The sequence below is a fragment of the Egretta garzetta genome, unplaced genomic scaffold (assembly GCF_000687185.1).
Source record: "Egretta garzetta isolate BGI_Z169 unplaced genomic scaffold, ASM68718v1 scaffold30, whole genome shotgun sequence".
NCBI lineage: Eukaryota > Metazoa > Chordata > Aves > Pelecaniformes > Ardeidae > Egretta > Egretta garzetta.
The window spans coordinates 4,651,637-4,672,341 of NW_009258383.1; the positions used below are offsets into that span (position 1 = coordinate 4,651,637).

Here is a 20,705-nt window from a genome sequence, read left to right on the forward strand (position 1 = left end):
CAGTGGCTCCATAAAGTTGGTTGGTCTTCAGAGGTACTTAGAGACCATAAACTGTTTGACTGCTTGAGAGGGGCAAACTTAAACCTAGTGGTGGTCAGGAATCTTCCAGCAGAAAACCATTTCACTGGAAAATGTTGACTGTCAAAACCAAAATTTTTTGCAGGAGCTGCCCCCGGGGAACTTAAGGTCAAAGCTGAAGCTGGGCAGGTCCAGCCCTTTTATCCATTTCTCTGACTGAGGCACTCTCCAGGCTTGCAAGAGACAAAAATTCAGGTTACTACTTTTTTCTGGTGCAGACAAGAGACACGTCTAAGTGGTGCATATCAGCATTGGACATGGCAGAGATGCTGAATGTCTCTTGTTTGCTTCTTATGAACCTGTTCTAGCTTTCATCATTAGAAGAGGGATGTGAAATTTGGTCTTCCTCATATGGGAATTTACTGGAGGATTGGCTAGTCTGGTGTGTTGCTTTGAGCAGTCAGTGCTCACCCCTTTGTGGAGTGGGGAAAAAGAGCTGAAATATCAGCAGCTCCAGCGTGAGAGGAGATGAGTTTCTTCTCCAGCATTTCCTGGCACTGTATCACCAGGACTGCTCACAATGCTGCTAACCCTCTTGAAAGGTAACTTGCTTCCTCAGGTAGGGCCTAAGCCAATTCTTGCTATGCTGTTCATTATCAGGATGATTCTGTGGCCTTGGCTTTGTTTTTCACAAGGTAGTCTCACTATGGGAAAAATACAGAGTCATTTTACGGAGAAGCCCCTGAAATCATTAAATGTGAATACAGCAGCGGATGCTCCTTTCTCATCCAGGGGAGCCTGGCATGATTTACACCAGTGTCTAAAAAACCTGAGTCTGGTGTATAGTGCCCACATTTGGTATCCTCTCACACTGAAGTGAGTTGCAGTACCAGCCACGCTGTTTTGATTATAAATTGATCTTTCTTCCCTCTTAAGAGCATCGTAAAAAATCACCCACACCATAAATCCTGCAGTGTCCATTGCTCATTAGGTCCTTGTAGAACCACAGAGGGGGGAACTAACTCCTTCTGCTTCTCCCACCACCCCCAGCCACCGCTGCCGTGGGCAGAGGGGAACAGCAGTGACAGCAGGAACAGGAGTCACACAAGAGCCTGCAAAGGCACAGCTGAAGACTTGAGCAAGAAACATGGCAAGATAGAAAAACTTACTTTTTCCTGAAAGCTATCCTTCCTCCCAAAACTGTGGCATCAACTCACATATGGGCTCTAGCAGACACTGGACCTAACGCAGTATTTCTTTTACTGATGACAACAGGAAGCCATAAAAACCGGTATCACTGCACTTACGCACTGTCCTGAGCTGCTGAATGTCCCTCTAGTATTCAGCTTACAGCTGATCCCACCCCTATTTATTTCCATGTAAAAAGTAACACTAGCCCTTCTACCTGGGGAGAAACCACAAACTCCTGCATGAAGAGAAGAGAAAAAAATCTAAATACATTCCTGAACTGATTTATTTCACTTTTTCGTGGGCTTTCAAATTAGCCTTTTATGTACTTTGCTGACTGAGCACCACCACCACCATCTTTTATTTCTTTGTCGTGTTTTAGTCTCGGGGCAGTGCTCCCCTTCTCTGCCTAGCAGACCCCCAGGACTGGTAGACCAATTGGGCTAGTTTAGCACTGGTCCCAGGCACACAAACTGCAGGCTGTAAAAGCAAGGCACAGCTTGTTTTAGCAGAACCGGCTTTGGGAGGGGCTAACACTTGACTGGGTTCAAGGAAGAAGAAAACATGCTCACTGCCTGATAGCAAGTGAACTTGACTTGCAGTACATGTTGTGACGGATAAAATAGTGGCGTGCTGATGACTGGCATTAAATGCTGTGAATCAAACGAAGCAGTCGTCTCCGAATTGACAGGGAACGGAGTCCCATTTTTAGCATTTGGTGTCGTTCTCTCCCTGTTGGCTTTAGCCCTTTTGCCAACAAAATCTCGTTTTCCTCCCTGTTGTAATCGCCCTTCTCATGTTCTGAGCAACATTCGGAGTTTGAAGCCATCGTTTGTGTTTCATGGAAGTGATTAAAACCATGTTACGAGTCAAACAGGAGTTTAGAAGAACATTTCCTGTCGGCGCTGCACTCTGTGTGCCTACTCAGAATTAATAGCTTTTCTGCAAATTAGCACATAATGGGTTAAAAGCATGTTTATGTTGGCATTAAGTACTCTGGCTTCTTTTTCTCTGCAAGGCAAGACAATATTTTGCGAACTTTTTAAAGAATCTCTAATAGATATTATAGTGGCGCCATTCACACTGCTATATAGTAGTTAAGGCTGTGTCAGCACTTCCATTATGAATCCTGTTTTTCAGGGATTTATAACCCAGCCGTAAAAATTTGCTTTGGGCTGAAATTTGGTTTCAGCTCAGGGAGCACATTTTTTAACAGATTAAAAAAAAAAAATCAGCATGGCCTTTTTAGAGTTACAGGAGTGTAAGAAAAAAAAAAAACATGGGAGAGAGAAGTGTGGGGAGAGAAAGGCAGACAATATTTTCATGAATATAACTCAAAAATAGGTCAGGATGAAAAATAAAGATTGGATCCAGTCTGTTCAGTCTCCCTCTCCCCAAGCCAACAGGACAGGAGTGCTCTATTTTTATAATGGTATTTTAAGAGGAAATGTGATTTTTTTCTCTCTCTCTGTGGTTTATAGGTAGTCCGATTTAATTCTACAGACATTTATTGCATCCTTAATTTCCTCATCTTCCCCCACACACACCCCAGAGTTGCTCTGCAGGGTCTGGGGGGGATGATTCAGCAGGCACACAGTGCACCTGCAACGGGGCAGCCTGCCTGGCACAGCACCTCTTGCGGCACTTCAGTGCCATGGGGGTGCTAAGGGTGGAGGAGCAGCCTGAGCCCCCCAAAGTGTTGCTGGAGTGGGAGGTGAAGACCTGGCTTGTTGACCATTTGAAGCCTATGAAGCCTTGGGACTGCCTTGTGTTTCTTTTTCCATGTTGTTACCCATGTCTCAGGTGCATGATCCTTGGGTGTGGGATACTTGCTGGTGAATTGGGTTGGGCTCTGCCTCTTCCCAACCTCTCCTGACCACATAAACAAAAGACTGATCCCAAACTGTGGCATCAAGTGGGCTAGGGCTTTCCACTGCCAGAGAGCTCTGGAGATCCATCTAAAGTGCCTCTTTGGGTCAGTAGAAACCACATGAACAGCAGGATGGGTTGAGTCTTGAAAGTGGGCCTCAACCTGCATTTATCTGAAGCCATGGATATATCCAGAGAAACCTGCATGAAAGGCTGTGATGGGGGAGGCTGGGATCTGCGGCTTCAGAGACCTGCAGTGCCCCGCTCTTGCCCTGGCCCTGTGCCTGGGGCTCGGGTACCTACACAGCAGGCTGGTGGGGGGGAGATGGTTTAGTTCTCGCCAGCTCAGGCTTCGCTATGAGAGCAGGACAGGTTGCCAGCTTTGCCCCTGTGAACTCATGGGGGTTTGTAATAGCCTGTGACGCCATGGTTTAACTGCCGCCAACACCACAGCGAGCTTGGGCTGTGGACCCATCCCGATAGCCCAGCTCAGGTGTGCTCAGGGATGGTGCTCAGCACGGCCTCTGGAGAAGCACGATCAATGGGAACAGCCCTGCCTTGCAGAGTTTTGAGTTTAAGGTTCTCGACCCTGTTATTCCAGAACTGAAAAACCCCTACATGCGCCTTGAAATCTCCCTGTACATGTTCAGCAATTGTGCCATGCAGGGACTTGCATTTTAAACCCAACACAATCAGGATACAGCCCATATCAAACAAACCAGGGTATGGCCCATATCAAATCAGGGTACAGCCCATACCAAACCAGGGTATGGCCCATATCAAATCGGGGTGCAGCACATATCAAGCCTGACGTGAAAGTGAGAAGCACAAGAAAACCAAGAGGGTGGCAGGCTGTCAGCAGACCAGGACTAAATGCTGCCAAGAGCCCCTTAGCACCTTGCAGTTCTCACGCTGTACGTTTCTACCATCCCCGGTCGTCAGCACATCTAAAGTTTACATGGGTTTAAATACATGCTGAAAGTAATAATACAGCTCTTAAAAGGGTTTTACTAATCTCCTTCTGTCTCTCGTTATATCTCTGGGCTCATAACAAGGCTGCTTCCTGCTTTACTGTTTTTATTAGTTCGCCCTTTCTTTCATTCACTTACTCATTCTGTTCTTTTTTTTTCTTTTTTGCCTTTAATGGACTTCATTTCTTTTGTCAGGTTTTTACAGTTTCCTAGGTTCCAGGAGAATATTTTTTATGTTCCATTGTATTTATTTAAATGCGGGTCTTTTTTCTGGTGTGGGTTTGTTTTGGTTTTTTTTTTAAATATCTTTTTGGCTCCCTTGGGAGAAGATTCGAATCCTGGTATTTAAGTATTTGTGAATTTGATCCTTCACTGTTATCACAATTATTTATATTATATTTACTACAAACCTGCTTCTGACAGATAAGGGCAAGTATGCAGCATTTTTTATCTTAGTTCCTAAAGATCCAAAGAAATATTTTCATATCAATTTTTTTTTCTGTTTTCTCTAAGGAAATTTGTAGACAAAGGACCTGGTGTGAAATGCAGTATTTCTGAGGATCATGTTAAATCACATGTGAAACAAAAAAATGCTCTTATTTTTCAGAAATGTGGTGAATAAATCTGTTGTTTTTATGTCACAATCAATTTTTGTTACATATTCTAGACCTTTTTGCTCATGCACAAGCGTACAATGCCTTTCAGTATGGATATACCTCGCGTTTTCCTCCCCTGCAGTATATAACTGCACAGTATTTTAATTTTAAATGTAAATTCCATTTTATTCCGTACAATATTATACATTAACATGAGCACAGGGCTTCTCTGATACACGTTGTTGACCTCATAACCCCAGAGCCACCCACTCTGCTTGTGTTTTCAGTGTGTCCGTGGACAGACAGGATGCCCCGTGGCCCCACTAGGCAGAACTTGGTGGCTGCACCGTGGGCCCTCTTGATGTGAGGAACTGTGTGGGGCCACGGATGGGATGAGCTCCTCCGGGCGGGTAGCAGAGCACAGGCACAATAATTCATTACGCAGCTACGGTATAGAAACGAGAGCAAAGTATGGGTCTCCTTTTGCAGGAGCTTTCATTGCACTCCAGGCAATGAGCACGTAACTTTTAGCGCTGGTAAGCCAAGCATCGCGCTAGGCTTTGTTAGACACGGGAGGTTAGATGTGGTTTGTTTGGTTTTTATGCCAGGGAGAGCTGATACTTTAAGACAAATGCTGTATTCTTACAGGGAATTTCTGAAGATATTGTCACATCGCATAGGTGTCTGTGACAAAACAAAACAAAAAATACTTTGATCAGCTACTTCTGTTTCTCAGAGTTTTCCTTGAAGAGAGCCTGCGTCTCTTGAAAGCTGAGATCAAAGCAACTGTAAGCTCCCAGATAGGAAGAAAAATTGCAGAAAATTGCATAGATTCTTTTTATTTTATTCGAGGTAATGGACAGACAGGGAGAAGGAACAAGGGGAAAATGGAAGTGGCTCTGAAAGATGAATGGTTAGAAAATCTTCATATTTGAAAGAACAAGCCTGTCTGTTTGGGGGTTTTTTTGCTTATACTTCATGTATTTGCAGTAGTTACAGCAATGTTTTACACTGGAAAAAGTAACGATGTTAACATTCTTGTAAGAAGAGAGTGCCTCAAATAAAACTTCAGAGGCAGCCGAATGAAAGAAGAAAATAAGGTTAAAATATGAAGCTTAATATCGCCAGGGGGCATCTGGTGTGTCAGTCAGATGAATGAGGTAAGCTGATTTATGCCCTACAAACTTTAGCCAAGGTGTTTCTGATGCCGAAGAAGGTTTAATAGACTGCTGGCCTCCCACAGATCATTGCTAACTGCAAGGGAGATCTTGCTGAGGTAGAACTGCAATCATCTGTGTCTCCATTGCTTGTGAACACTCCACAACTCCCAAGCTGTTTATTTTTTGCCTTTTCCCTTTCTATTGATTTTTGGTTGTATTTTCTTTGCCAGTTATAGTCGGCAAATGGCTGAGTAATAAATTTATATTTCCAAGCTGTAGAGAGGATTTGATTTAGCAAATAATTTTTACCATTTGGAGCAGTTTAAAATGAGTTTTCCAGTTGCCTTTGCAGTTATTTTCTCCCCTTTTATGCCATTTTGCTGCATTGTCTTGCTTGTTGTCTTTGATTCTCGGAAAGCGATGCTTTAGTGGTGACAGTGGGATATTGCCTCATTACAGGCTTCCTTGCCAGATGAGTTCCCTTAGTGCCAATTACTATTCAGTTTTGGATGCTGCAATAGGTCAACCTGTACTTTTTGCTAGTCATTCTTTTTTTTTCACATGCATTGCTTCTGTCTGAAGCACTTAGAGGCAAATTGTGCTCCTGCCTTGGTAATTGTTGCTCTGCTACTCCTGCCTTGGTAATTGTTGCTCTGCGACTCAGGGGGACCGTGCGGGGGGACGTAGATATTCTCTGGATGTGTGGAGCTCCACAGGGACCACTAACCTGGTGGTAGGAGGCATAGGGCCAAGGCCATAGGAGATCATCAAAGGCTAAAGTTTCTAACTTCTTAGCTGCTTTGTCTCCTGAGGGCCAAATTGCTCCTCCACCTTTTGCATTATTCCTACCCTCTATATTTAGCCCAGGTGTAGTGCAGGGATTTTGTCTTTCAGAACTAACGCTTTGACCAGTTGAGGCAAACCTAAGCATGGTGATAACAGCCTCTCCCAACCACAGGGAGTGCTTTGAAAGCAAGTACACCAAAAATTGGGGTAGCTGAGTACTGCAGTAATGCTGACCATGTCACTACTCCCACCTGCTGTTGCGCCTTTCCATCCGTCCTTGCCCCTGGGGCTGGTGGTGGCATCACACTTGGGCACCAGAGCTTACAAATCTAATGTGAACCACGGGAAAATCAGACGGCGAGCAAGGACTACATCTCCCTGATAGCTGAAAGTAGCTGTGTGGCATGGCACGGCAACTTGAAAACAATTTTGAACTGCAACTTTAAACCGTGTCACTCGTTGTTCAATTAAACATTCAGACACGTATGACAGGGCTGGGAGTTAAACTTTGATGTATACTGGGTGTTCTCTGAGGCAATGTGCTGAATTATCTTTTTTGGCTGCTGGTGTTTTAACCCAATATGGCCTAGGGAGACTGCAACATCATTTTCCCAAGTAAGCACCTCAAATCTGTGGCAAATGCAGGAAACCTTTGATCGACAGTTAAATTCGAAGTATGAGTCTCTGTAATTTTTTAGTAAATCTGTTTATAACATGTTGTTTGTGTACCTAATTATAAATTTGGAACAAAATTCTCTGTTAGCATAATTCCTGTGATGTCAACAGAGCTTTTCATGCTGGGAATTTAAGCTAGTTGCAAGGTTGATTTGGTCCAACTGTGAAGATACTAATGGCATTTTTTGAAATACAAGTAATTCTGAAATATAACTAAAATGATCACTTAAAAGCGCATGTGGGCAAAGGCACAACTGATACGCAACATTGCCACAATATCGATATAACCCTGCTAGTGTCATTGAGAACAGAATTTTGCACCATGGCAATAGCAGCATCCCAATTTCCTTTCCCTCCAACGCTCACATTTGAGTTGGAATTTACCAAGTCATTCAGCCGATGGAGACATAGTGCTGGGGCATCCTGCGGAGATAGTATTTTTCAAATGAAGGGCCATACTGGAAATATTGGTTTGGAAGTAAAGGTTTAGCATCTCTGCATACGTGTAAAGAAGCAACTTCATCTCATGGGGGCCTGGCTATCCTGACTGGTGCCTGAGACAGCTCCTACGCCCTTCCAGGGCAGCTTTGGCCGCAGCTCAGTGGCATTTGTTGCTCTGGCTCTTCGGATTCCTCTGCAAGGAATAAAACTGCCTTAAAGAAACTTGTGTTTGGGCAGTTGCTTTCGATTTTGCTGCCTCAGAGAATACCTTTGGTTATGTTCTTCATTGCTTCATAAAAGCTTTAAAGCAGAGACAGGATTTATCAGTGACACCAAGGAGAAATGGGAAGAAGTGAAGGGAGAGATTATGTGAGCCCTTTTAACACAAAGAACTGTAGTATAAGTTAAGAAGATTATTTTATCTTTGGCTCCTCTGACAGGTCCCCTGTTACATAAGTGTTCTGCTTTTTCAAGTTAGGTATTGCCTAAACGTCAGTCACAGCCATTTCCTGAAACAGGAACACGGCGTTTATTTAATTTGGGGGGGGGGTGGTGGTGGTGGTAAGTATTTTCCATTTCAGAATAATAAATATATAAGATACAGGATCTCTCCTGTGTAAATGCTACATTCCGGGAATATACAGGACTATGTATAGACATACTAAAAAATTCTTAGTCATGATTTTAAGAGTAAAGCTTTGATTTTTGTCCTGACATTGCTACGGCAAGCTTTCATGTCAAAAGAAACCCACTGAAGATGTTGATTCATTGGGAAAGGGGTGAAATGTCAGACTCTTAACTACAACATTTCATTTTCCAAGCTCCTCCTAGAGAACTGACAGAAGAAGAAAAACAGCAAGTTCTCCATTCAGAAGAATTCCTGATATTTTTTGACCGGACAATACGTGTAATTGAGCGAGCTTTGGCTGAAGATTCAGACATCTTCTTCGACTACAGTGGCAGAGATGTAGAAGAGAAAGATGGGTCAGTTTGGGGTTTGTTCGCTTTTGTAAAATAACCTTTATAAAAATAATTCCAATGCCGAGAAACCTTAATTTTAAAACTAAACTAAACATTTTTATAGTTAAGAAAAGTTTAAAACCTCTCCATGAAGACCTGGGTCACTCTGTTAGCCTAAATTATTTTGTAAATTAGCTTCATGCTTAATTGCTCTGGGGTTTTTTCTTCCATGTATTATGCAGGTGATTTAATTTTTTGTTTCACTTCTGGGGATGAAATTTTAAATTCTGAAGAAAAACTTCAATAATTGAATTAGTAAGTATGTGTATACACATGTATATGTAGATGTGCATGTGTATGTTCCAGTGTTGTTGTATCATGATATTTTTACAAATTCAGATTGCTGTTGTTTATATTCTACTACTGCTTCAGGTCTGTAATGGATCCCGCTGTGCTATGCATGGTGTGGATGAAAATGGTGATCTCCCAAAATGTTTGCAATCTGAACACCGAAGACGAGAGGTGACAGGTTGTGGATTCAGCAATTGATAGGGGAGTAGAAGCGGCAAAACTTGGTAGTACGAGAGGAAGCATTTAGATTTCAACAGCTGCATATCCATTGAAGCCTCATGGCAAATCGGTAGCTGTGTTGCACTGAAGTTACGGGAGGTAACTCTAGAGCATTGCCCCTGTGGCCAGCTGAATGCACCAGTGTGGCAGCGTTGGACCAACACGGAGCTTCAGCCCATCCTAATGGTGCCAGAAGGCAGCCGCCATCTCCGTCGCTGGGAGGAGGTGCTGTAACTTTAAGATCTCAGGAATCAAAAATAGATTTGGTTATATCTTGGAGGTGAAGATTCAGAAAAGGGGGAGCTGAATGCCAGGGCCAGGTTCGATCCTGAGAGACAAAGTTGGCAGTGGCGGCCCAGGGTGACGCAGAAGAGTCAGGAAATTAAGAAATGTGGTTTTGTGAAACAGAATTGTAAAAATTGTCAGCAAGACAGTCAGTGAGAGCAATTAAATCAAGGCAGCAGTCTTCCCCAGGCTGGGCAGAGATTTGAGAAGTAGTAGTCAGAAACTTTTGCATTGCTTTCCACAGCATTTGAATGCTGGTACTTCAAAAAGTGTCACTTTGTTTGAATTCCCACAGAGATGTTCAAGCAGGAGCCAACCTTTCCTTTAACCGTCAGTTTTATGATGAGCACTGGTCAAAGCATCGTGTCGTCACCTGTATGGATTGGTCTCTTCAGGTAAGATGTGAAGCTGGGAGATATGTTTCTATATCCCTTCCAACTTCTCCGTAAAAAAAATATGTCTGGCCTCAGTTTGCCCTTCATTCTGCAGAATACGGTGTTATTTCTTAGCTAACAGCAGGGCCCTGAAGGAGTGAATGCATGTTTCTCCATAAGGAAGGGTAGTGGGCAATAATGAAGCTGTCATTTTTTTTGTATGTTACTTGGTCTTCAAAACCAGGATGCTGTATTAAAACTATAGGTTAACAAGCCTACTAAGATGAAGGAGTCTTTACTTTTCCTCCCCCCTCAACTCCTTCAGCACACGGAAATTTTTTTAGGACAAAAAATTTAAAATTAAACCAATTAAAAATAATTTACTAAATATGTAGCAGTTGATTTAATAAATAGCTATACATAATAATAGTTATACATAATAATATATAAAATAAAAAATAATAGTGAGGAATAATTTTTTTTCTAATATAATACAATTCAAAATGTGAAAGCATCTGAACAACCTGGAAAGATTGAAAAGAGGTCTTTCAAAACCAGATACGTTCCAGGCACCCTGCTTTAGCATGTCCCCTGGCCAGCTGCTGTGCACCACAAAGCATTGTCATATTGCAAAATAAAACTGACGACAGAGCTGCTTAAGCTTCCCAAAACCAATACAGCCGCATCAGCAAAACACAGAAACCAGGTTAATTAGTTACTCCGTTGGAGAGCTGGGATTAGCACATGCACACATCACCCCAGGTCCTGTCAAATTGATTTGGTCCCGGTTTCGCTCCAACCACCCTCCTCCTCTCTGCTTTGTCCCTGTTAGCCTGTTCCTAGGTTCCAGCCTGGAGCAAAGCATCTGGGTTCCCTGGGGAGGAAACCAGGGAGACTCTGCTCCAAGGTCCACAACGCAGATATAACGAAACTGCTCCAGGAGGACACAGGCTTGAAAAATGGATAACGCAATCCAGTCTGCCCAGCTGGCCCCAAACCCAGCCTGAGGCGTGCCCTGGTGTGTGCGGAGCCCTGATGCAGCCTGGTGTGGGTAGCAAAGTTGCTGTGGATGCAGGTCAGCCCAGCGTTAAGGACAAGCTTTGCTTAGCCTAATCTTAGAAGTCGCTGCCCTTTCTGTGCCGCATTAGGTGTTGCACATGGAGACAGCATGTGTTTAAGGCCACATGCATGAATGGTGCGTGCGAGCTGGGGAGAGGCAGTGGATAAGGAGCACTCTCGCATCCATCCTTCTCTCCTTGCCCTTGATATGGCAGCAGGGCTGCTTCCATCCCTCCAGGTACTTCTCAGGTAAGGTGGCAGCTGACTGCATGGAGGACGTGGCAGGCAGGAGGGCAGAGAGGAGCTGGAGGGTCTCACCGAGCATCGCATCGCATTGCCGACAGGCTGTGCAGGTCTGGCTGTCCGACCCGGTGTGGTGCACAACAGCCAGCTGCAGAGAGGCTTCTTCTAATATCCAGCTCGCGCCTCATGTGTGAAATGAAGTATTTATCCCTTTGCTTTCATGCACAATATCAGCTTAACAACAGGTATGCACTGGTGTGACGTGGGTGGCCTTTAAGCACATATGGATTTCCACAGAAATCAAATATAAGCCTGAGGAAACACTTATCTTAGGTTGTTCACTTGTTCAGGGGCTGGAAATGACATGGAATTCTTATCTGATATTTTCCTAACAGGCAGCTCTTACTGTATTCCCAGGGCAGCAAGAAAAAAAGCCGCCTCAGAAGAGCACTGCCAAATGTAATTGCTCAGCCCCTGGGGCTCGCAGGCATGTTCTGCTTCCCACCTCTTTGTTCCAGGGTGGCCCCTCCTGCCTTCCCCTCCGTTAACTCTTCATGCTCAGCTCCCTGGCACCCCAGCAGGGGATTCTCCACCCCCGTGGCTTCTCCATGCCGGGGGGCTTCTGCACGCCGCCCTGTGCTGGCCTGGGACGAGGGATTTGCCTCCTCTCTTGCCTGCTCTGGGGTGCATCATGCGGCAGGAGCTGGAGCCTGGTGGAGATATGTCACATAACCGCTAGCTCTGCTTCTCGCTCGTGCTCCAGGGCATGGCAGTGTCCTGTATGCCAAAGGATAACTTGAATAATCATGGGAACTGCAGTGCACATTGCCCAATTTTCTGCGATAAAACTGTTGCTGCAAAACAGCCTGGAGGCAAATAGAAGCTTAATCAAGCAAAGGACCTTGATGCATTGATTAAACAAGTTATTCTGTTCCTAGTCACATGTAAAATATGGTCCCAAACATGTGGGATCATTCATACCATTAAAGCTAACCCACTAGCCCCTTGATTCTTTTGCAGAGCAAAGGGAAAACAGCTTAGATGCTTCATCAAGGATCTAAGGGAAAGGCCCAACAGACTGAGTGTAAACACAGAGCGGGATCACCTTGCTCTGTCCACGAGGAGGTAACTTAGCTCATCTAAAGCCAAGAAAACCACAGTCTCAGGGATACTGCTGCATCTCTCTTGACTCTCAGGCGGCAGCCTTGACTGCTGTTTCCCACAGCACCATTTCCACTTTGTTTTCAGTCACAGTCACAGGACAGCTGGGCACCTGGTGAGGACTGAGATTCTGTAAATGCAAGCAGATTGAACAAAGCGGAGAGTGTGCAATGCCAGTGTGGATTTAGGGTGCTGCACTTAGCTCTGGTATTTGAAGAGTCAAAAAGCCTCGTAATGGTGAGCCCAGCGTATGTGTAAAGTTGAAACTGTATTTCCAGTCAGATGCATAAACTGTGATTGCAAAACCTACATATAGACCAGCAAGAATTGAGTCAGTGTTTGTTTATGGCCAGACATGCCGCCAACCAGAACATGCTTGCTAAACTTTCCAGGAGCGTGAACCAACCCCAAAGTGCCTCTAAGCTGGTGCTTCAGACCAGGGCGTATGACCCGAGCTGGCTGCAGTCATGCTGGTGGAAGGGCTTGCGGCTTCTGCCTGCCAAGGTGTCTGCCCCTTCGTGACTGTGGGCTCAGCTGCTCACGCGAATGGTACCTAACCTGTTCAGCCAAAACGAGATGCCCTGGCAAGAGCCTGCTGCGCACGCTGTTTACATGGACCTGGGCCAACATGGGATGAAAAGGTTCAAAGGAGAAGCCGAGCTCACTGTTTAGAAGTGGTTATAATCTCTGTCGCAGGAGAGAGAGAGAAGAGGGGCGTGGGATGGGTGAGAGTGGTGGAGGGCAGGCTGGCACAACTGTGTCCAGAGAGGTGGGATCTCGGGTGTGAAATTAAACCACCCTCAGGTCTCCCTCGGTTCTTGAGGAGGGAGAAGAGGTGATTGACCTGCTGCATGCTCTAAATCCCATGCAAGTGATTTGGGTGCTAAATTGCCCTTACAAGCTATGCCAGGAGCCAGGGTCTGCCAGGATGCAGGTACAACCCACTCAGAGCTGCCCCAAAATGGGCAAGAGGCAGCTATGGTGGCCATGTGTCATTGCTGGTTCTCCCACACGTGGGTCAAGCCTCATTTGGAACAATGAGCTTGAACAGAAAAATCATCAGCTCCATGATGTATTATCCATGGAAGTGTATGCAAAGTGGGGAAGAAGAGCTGCTGATGGCAGCAGTTATAGCTGCGCACATTATTTCTTCCAAATGGATTTTGAGAGAAGAGAGGTTCAAACGTCAATAATAATGATATAGAAAGTGGTGGATTTTTTTTATTTTTAAAATGCCTGGTGTGGACCAAATTCACAGCTTCCAGTAGTACTACTGGCAGTTTCTTTGTCCCTCTTCCTTTACACCTACCAGCTGTACTGTTCCCCTACAAAGTGGGGAATGGTTTGGCAAGAATTTACCTGGGAAAGGCAAAAAGTGACAACAATTTGTGGAGATCATTGAGAAATTTTGAGGGAAAGCATTCCTAGTTTACAAGAGGAAGGTTTGGGTCCTGTGGAGCTTGGGCTGCTGGCTCGTTGGTCTGCAGAAGCCATGTGCTTTTCTCTGGACATGCCATAAGGTCGCTGCCTTACTTTGACTATTTAGAGGGAAGGACAGAAGCTACCAGAGGTGCCGAGTCTCAAACATGTGAGAATGGAGAACTGGGTGCTATCGTATAGGCAGAAAGTAATTGATGTTTTGTGGACAAATTGTTATTTCTTATGGTGTTTCAAAATGATACAAGGTCATCAACAGAATGTGAAAATCTGATTTTTCATATATAATATTATGTGTGTGTGTATATATATGTGTGTATATATATGTAAACAGAGCAAATACATATGTGTGTGTAGCATATCTACTTCTATACATCAGTGCATAACGGGTGTACAAGGAAACATGGATCTGATTTTAGACTGCTCATTGCATCAATCTTACTGAGTCAGTGGAATTCGAGGTCACCCTGGGCTTTACAAGATGACCTCAGCATCTTGCAAAATTGAGCTTTTGTGAAGAAAATGTTTTGTTTGCTATTTGAATCATCGAGAAGAGCTTTCAAGTTGATTCTACGCATAAGTGAATAGGAAGAGGGCATAATGAAATAAGAAAGAATAGTTTTCAGGGATGCTGAAAAAACTGTGAATTTCAGAATAAAAGCAAGTCAACGCTATGATCATAGTGTTTTTATTATCAAAATACATTAAGACAACAGTTTCTGCCTGAAGAAATGATTAAGCAAATACATTAGAATTACTGAAGCAGATTTTTCCTCTTCCTTGCTTTGCATTCCCTTTATGAATACCCTGCTAGTTGTCTTTTCTGAGAATTACCTGAAGAAAATACCATTGCCTTTGTGGTACCTGAGAATAACTGCTAGAGAGCAAGGAACAGAGGCTTTAAGGACGTCAGGGGCAAGTAAAATCTAAAACCAAAATGAAGCTGAATACTATGATTGGACTTAGTGTGTAATACAATTAAAACCAGATATTTCACATGTAGTGTGAGATTATTTCTGTCTCATCTGATTTTGCATAGGTTCTTCACCATCCATCTTATTTCATTTGCTTGTTCTTTTTCTTTCTAGTACCCCGAGTTGATGGTTGCATCTTATAACAATAACGAAGATGCTCCACATGAGCCTGATGGGGTAGCCTTGGTATGGAACATGAAGTTCAAGAAAACCACACCGGAATATGTTTTCCATTGTCAGGTAAGACTGAGGAAGCCATTAATTTCATGCTAGACAAAACAGAGTTTACTACATGGTGCATCTGCCCACTGTTTATATGAAGAGGCTGAGGTTAAAAATAGGCATTTTTGGAAAAAGTACAAGCGGCGGTCCAGTGTTTTTAGAAGGCAGCCAGCCTTCGCAAACAATACTGAAAGCCTGTCAGGGCTGCGTGTCATTCTCTGTCTATTTAAAACAGTCCCTAGGAGATTTAGTTTATAAAGCCCCTGCACTTATGAAGTAACTGTGGTGTACCACTTCCTCATCCAGGCAGCAACATATGCTCTCCCACCCACGTTAGCTTCCTCGCATCCTCCACACTCCAAGCTGCCTACCCTTGCCTGGGTTCTGCTCAGTATCATGTTTTGCCATTAAAATTGGGAGTACACTTTGCATTTCTGGGCACACATCTTACTTACGGCTTGATAAAAACGGTCTCAATTACAAGGACTACTCCAGCAATTCCTGTTTGACTGTACTTTACATTAGCAAACCAGCGTTTCTCTTCACTCAATGCGCCTTTGCAACCATACTATTTTAGAGGTTTATGGACAATTCAAAAATATGTGGGTGTTTTATTTCTATAGGTCTGTTTACTCCTCTTTTGCCACTGCTTTTGTGTGTGAAATGGCACAGCCTTGTACCACCAGAAATGTTCTGCTCATTTGCTCTATCTCCATCAAACTGTCCAAACTGTGGAACGGGGCTTGGGCCAAATTTCCAGCCTCTTCATTAATATCCCTCTGTGGTAATTAAATACAGGACAGTGGTATTCAAAGAGCCATATGGAAAAGTTTCAGCAAGTAAAACTTAACAATCAGAGATTAGTAAAATGCAGATTATTCTGCGGTAAAAATTGCTTCTCTGGGAAGGATATGTATTACCTGGCTAATTGTGTAAGCTAAGTGTCATTTTACATTCAAGGACCAAACATCTTTTTGAACTAAGTTTATGTTTGGACTTGGGTACATTATCAGATGTAGCATAGTGGGAGGGAGTTGCTGGAATTGAAGTTGCTGCTTCAACCCGATTAAGTAACCTTTAATTCTGGGCATGTTTTTCTAATTTGCTATACTGAAAAACAACTTCACAAGGAGTCTAGGCCTGCACAGCAAATATGCCATGCAGATTTATATACATATATATGTATGTGTGTGTGTGTGTGTGTGTGTGTGTATTACCTTTGAAATGAGAACTTGTATTTTTCTGGATATCATATTCGGCAGACTGATGTGTTCTTTCAGACTGCTTAAGATCTTAGCTCAGATCCCATGTTCAAATTCTTCTAGGATGTACATGCAGCTTGATGTTTTAAGCAAAATATTGAAGACAAGAGATTGCCCATTGCATTTTCAGGAAGAATAATCCTTAAACTAGATTGATTTTGGAAGGTAATAACCAGATTCAGGGTAGCCCTTCTGAGTACAGAAAGGGGAGATAGACTACAGACATAACCATGTGACCGTAGGTACACTTAAACAGGGGAGGTACGACTCACTAAATTGAAAGCATTGAGGCTATATTCTCCATTAGAAAAACCCACAGAGGACAAAGCAGTGGCCAGAGATTTGGCCTAGCTGAGCTTCTATCTAATTCTCCCATTAAGTTGGATGTCCCTCTTTTAAGAACTGGAACCTTAAAAACTGGAAACTGAAAGACACATATGGCACTGTGCTTTCACATGCTTCCTGGATTCATCATCTTTCAGTAAAATGAAATCAGTTCTTCTGTCCATGAGAAATATTTATTTTCTTAGTCAAACTGTCCACAGATGATTTGCATTGTAAGTCCATTATGAGTTGGAACCATGTTTGAACCACCATTATGGGGCTTCTGATGTATGGAATATCTTACACATCTCAGATCGGATGGGGATACCCACATAAGAGTAAATGGGGAAGCAAAAAGCATGAGACTTGGTCTCTTGAACACAGGTTTTGTTCTAACTGACTCAGATGGAAAATAAGAAAAAAAATTATCTTAGCTCAGAGTCTGGAATTCAGTTCTGTAGATCATCATGTTATTCTGTTAGTTAGTGGAAACCAACTGTATTATTAGTCAGCCCTATATCATTTATATTGCCATTTTGCGAGAGAAATGTTCCCTTATTCAGTCCTGATTCAGTCATTTCTCTAGGTCTTCTGTGAGACAGGCCCAATTTTTCTTCTGCAATACATGACCTTATAACAGTCCAGCCCAGCAGCTAGAGATGAATACACACTTTATCATTACAGCTAGGTTGCCCAGATATGACAAACACAGTACTTTGAGTGTATTTTCCTGATAGACCTCTATTTTCCTTTTGAAAGACTTTCTATAAAAACGTGGTCTTAATAAATACTATATGGTGCTGACTAATATACCTTTCAATTTTGGGGCTCACGAAGCGAGATACAAACAAGTAGAGACTCATTTCAGATGTGACTGTCGAGGAACTCATGCAAGCCACTTCTGAGAAGCCAAATCAATAAATAGGTTTAGGAAGCCATTTCTGAGGAACTTCTAAGAAATTCCACCTCAGGAGTTCTAATAACATCAATAGAATTAAATATGTGAAACATTTGTGGACAGCTAAAGACCTGACTGAACTTCATCAGGTAGAACTTGAGATAACTCTTGTGCACATTTGGTAAATTCTTGAAGCTAGGAACCACAATGTTTTTCTGTCTTTCCTGGTGTACTATACAGATTTAAGTGAAATGATTAACCAAGCAATTTCCTAATTTTCTTTACCTCTTTCTTTGACTTTCTGTAATCTTACATAGAGTCATTGATGTTGTCATAATCAGAACAATCCCAGTGCTTTTGCTGAAAGTTGCCAGAACCCAGGCGGTTTCAGCTAAAGTTGTCTATCAGCCATGGCAGACAATGATGAAAAAATCTACCAGCAGTGATTTCTTTTCCTAACTCCAATCAGCAAAATGTTTGATTTCAGTCCTCAGATGTGCAGGATGATATGTTCTGTAAATGTTTACCTTAGTTATTGTCACTAATGATCTTACTGTTACGAAATGCTTGCCCAATTTAAAGTCATACTAGGTTGTTGGCTCATTAGTACAGTGTAGGTGGTAGTAAATTTCATAGCTCTACAATATGTTGTGTTACAAATAGTGGGTTCAATTTTAGTTAATATGCATTAAGGGAGAAACTACTATCAGCCAAGTGGACTTGTTTACTCTACACATTAATTCGTGTGAACTGCCATGTGATCCATCAAATTCTTTCTAAACAAAACAGTCCTACTGGCTTCTACTCTCTCCTGTGGAATATTTCTTTTCTTCTATGTGTTTTATTTTTGCCCTTCTTTGGGTTTTTATATTTCTACTTTACCCAGTGATGTGCTGACAGTATTTTAGCTGGGACTCCCACAGATTTTTTCCTCTGTAGCTCATCATACATCCCTTTACCACAAGGTTAGAAATGGGAAAACAAGGAAGAGTGAGAGCCGGGCAATTTATTCATGTGTTTTCCTATGCAAGCAAAAAAATGTTTCAGAAGCAAAATCAAAGTGGAAGGGTGGTATCATTTGCCAAAGGAATGAACACTCAATGCTTTCCTTAGGTATTGAGGAATAAACTGAGTATGCAATTAAAACTGCGGAGTGCAGACAGGGAATGTCCTTGTAGGGAAGAGTCAGGGATGTCCTCTTCCCCCACACTGGAGCATCACAAACTCTCGGTGTAATCCAGTGCATTCCAAAGGCAAAACCCAAGCCTTTCAGAAGTACTTTATGAGGCCCTGTGGATGAGTCATCCCTGGTTGGGTTGGTTTGGCAGTATCCAGAGAGGGAATGGATTCCAGCAAAGACATGGAAATCACATTGACTCCCCCTCGTTTTGGTAGGAGAATTTTAAGCAGTGGTTCACACTGCTTCTCTCAGCTACTGTTGGTCTGCGTTTAGGTGGGAGTGACAAAAATGAAAATAGTATGGCACAGTTATCGATGACATGACTCAACATGAGCTCAGTCCTGTATTGATCTATGCAACGCATGGAGCTGGCCTTGTATGTGAACATTCCTGTACTATTGATTGATAGAATAGCGTGAATGATGTTTTTCAGTCTTACTATCTTTCTTAGAAAGTGCTTGTATGTCCATAATGTATTTTTTCACTGAACAATCAAACAGAAATCTACATTACCTATTGATGATGATGATTTGTAATGCAATGCCCATTGTTTATGTATGACTGGTCATCTCTGCCCATGATGTTGTTTCTGTTTCCTGGTGAACTGATCTAAGCTTTCTAAGCCAAAGTGACCTGAAGAAATACATGAAACTTTGCACCAACATATCTGGTTGAGTGAGGCAATAAGAACTCAGACTGTCTTCACCCTAAAGTGGCTAGATGAAGTCTGAGCTATTATATCCTTCCTTTCAGCAGGGCCTGTTAGCATGGGTACAGCACTGCTCTTATACCAGATCTCATAGATTTTGGGTTAGAGCTGATCTACAGAGAGAAAGAAATGATCAGTTGGTCTAGTGGACTTTCAGATATTGCAAACCATTTCCTCTCTTCTGGAACCAAACGGGGTTATTAAAATTCGTTGAGGTATCTGGACCTCAGCTTCAAACATCCATCACTTCAAGAGAGGAGGGGTGGGAGGAAGACAGCTGAAGATACTGGTTTCATGCAAATAAACCAAATTGATTGTTACTTCCTGATTTGGAGGTCTCTGCATTGTGTTTGGAAAGTTTGATGAATTCTGCGTTCCTACACTCAGTCTAATGCTAGCAGTAAAAAAAAAAATACTACATTGACTGTATTTTGATTTATTGTAGATTATTTCCTGATCTATTAATTTCCTCTCTCTCAGCCATGTCTTTTCCAAATGTCTCAAAAGGGCAGTGAAAAGTACAAATCTGACACTTAGAAGTAACTCCATTCAGCATATTTTTAAGGAAGGAGAGCACACGTGAAGTAGGTTTTTTTTTTTTTAGGAAGCAGTAACCATTTAAGAGTTCTTTAAAGAAGTCAGATTGACTTTTAGCATAATCACAGAAAGATTTCAGCAGTATATCACTTTTAATAGCCGCAGCTATTTCTGCCCTTTTCCTAAAATGCCATGCAGTCAGATTTACTTGGTTGGTTCCATCTCTTTACTAAACTGTCAGTTTTTTGTGGGATATGGGACTTGTGTTTTCTATTTTAATTTCAAGAAAAGCTGTCCATGCTTGGAAAATATTGGTGGATTGGGTACAGAAATCAGCCACTCAGCCGCACCACAAAATGTTTCATTCGCCCCTAGCTTTTTTGTAGTGGCTTCTATACACTGTCATTAAGTTATGTGTTTGACCACTCTTCATTGCTTATCCTGGTGTGGTCTTTCCCTTTTCAACTGAATGGATGGAGTCAGAAATGCATATCTTAGAATTAGATGCACTGAGGTAAGTGAAGGGCTATATTTAGTGGCTGATATTGGCTGGAGTTGCCTTTTTTTTCCTGATTTGGTTCCTTTGTTGTTGTCTGCTCTTTCAAAATCAACATAAATTCCTTCAGATGTACTTTTTTCTCCAGCAGCCTGCCTTCTAAAGGTGCTGAGCACCCAAATCCGCAAGACACGTGTTTGGAGCAGGCTGAGGTAACAGCATGAATGACTAATATCCTCCTTTTCCTCTTGTCCTTGAGTTTCCTTTGCTGTGGAAGCCAGACCAGAGCTCAGTCCCAGAACTTTAAAAG

The 20,705-nt window shown here is 42.7% G+C and overlaps 1 protein-coding gene across 4 annotated transcripts in view; it reads left to right on the top strand.

Moving 5' to 3' along the window:
• Window positions 1-20,705, top strand: part of DYNC1I1 (dynein cytoplasmic 1 intermediate chain 1) — a 176,820-nt gene that overhangs the window by 88,975 nt on the left and 67,140 nt on the right. For all 4 annotated transcript variants that reach the window (XM_009641943.2, XM_009641959.2, XM_009641950.2 and 1 more), the window contains 3 exons: window positions 8,526-8,688; window positions 9,815-9,914; window positions 14,882-15,007. In XM_009641943.2, coding sequence (XP_009640238.1) covers window positions 8,526-8,688; window positions 9,815-9,914; window positions 14,882-15,007 — 389 coding nt within the window. The remainder of the gene's footprint in view (window positions 1-8,525; window positions 8,689-9,814; window positions 9,915-14,881; window positions 15,008-20,705) is intronic.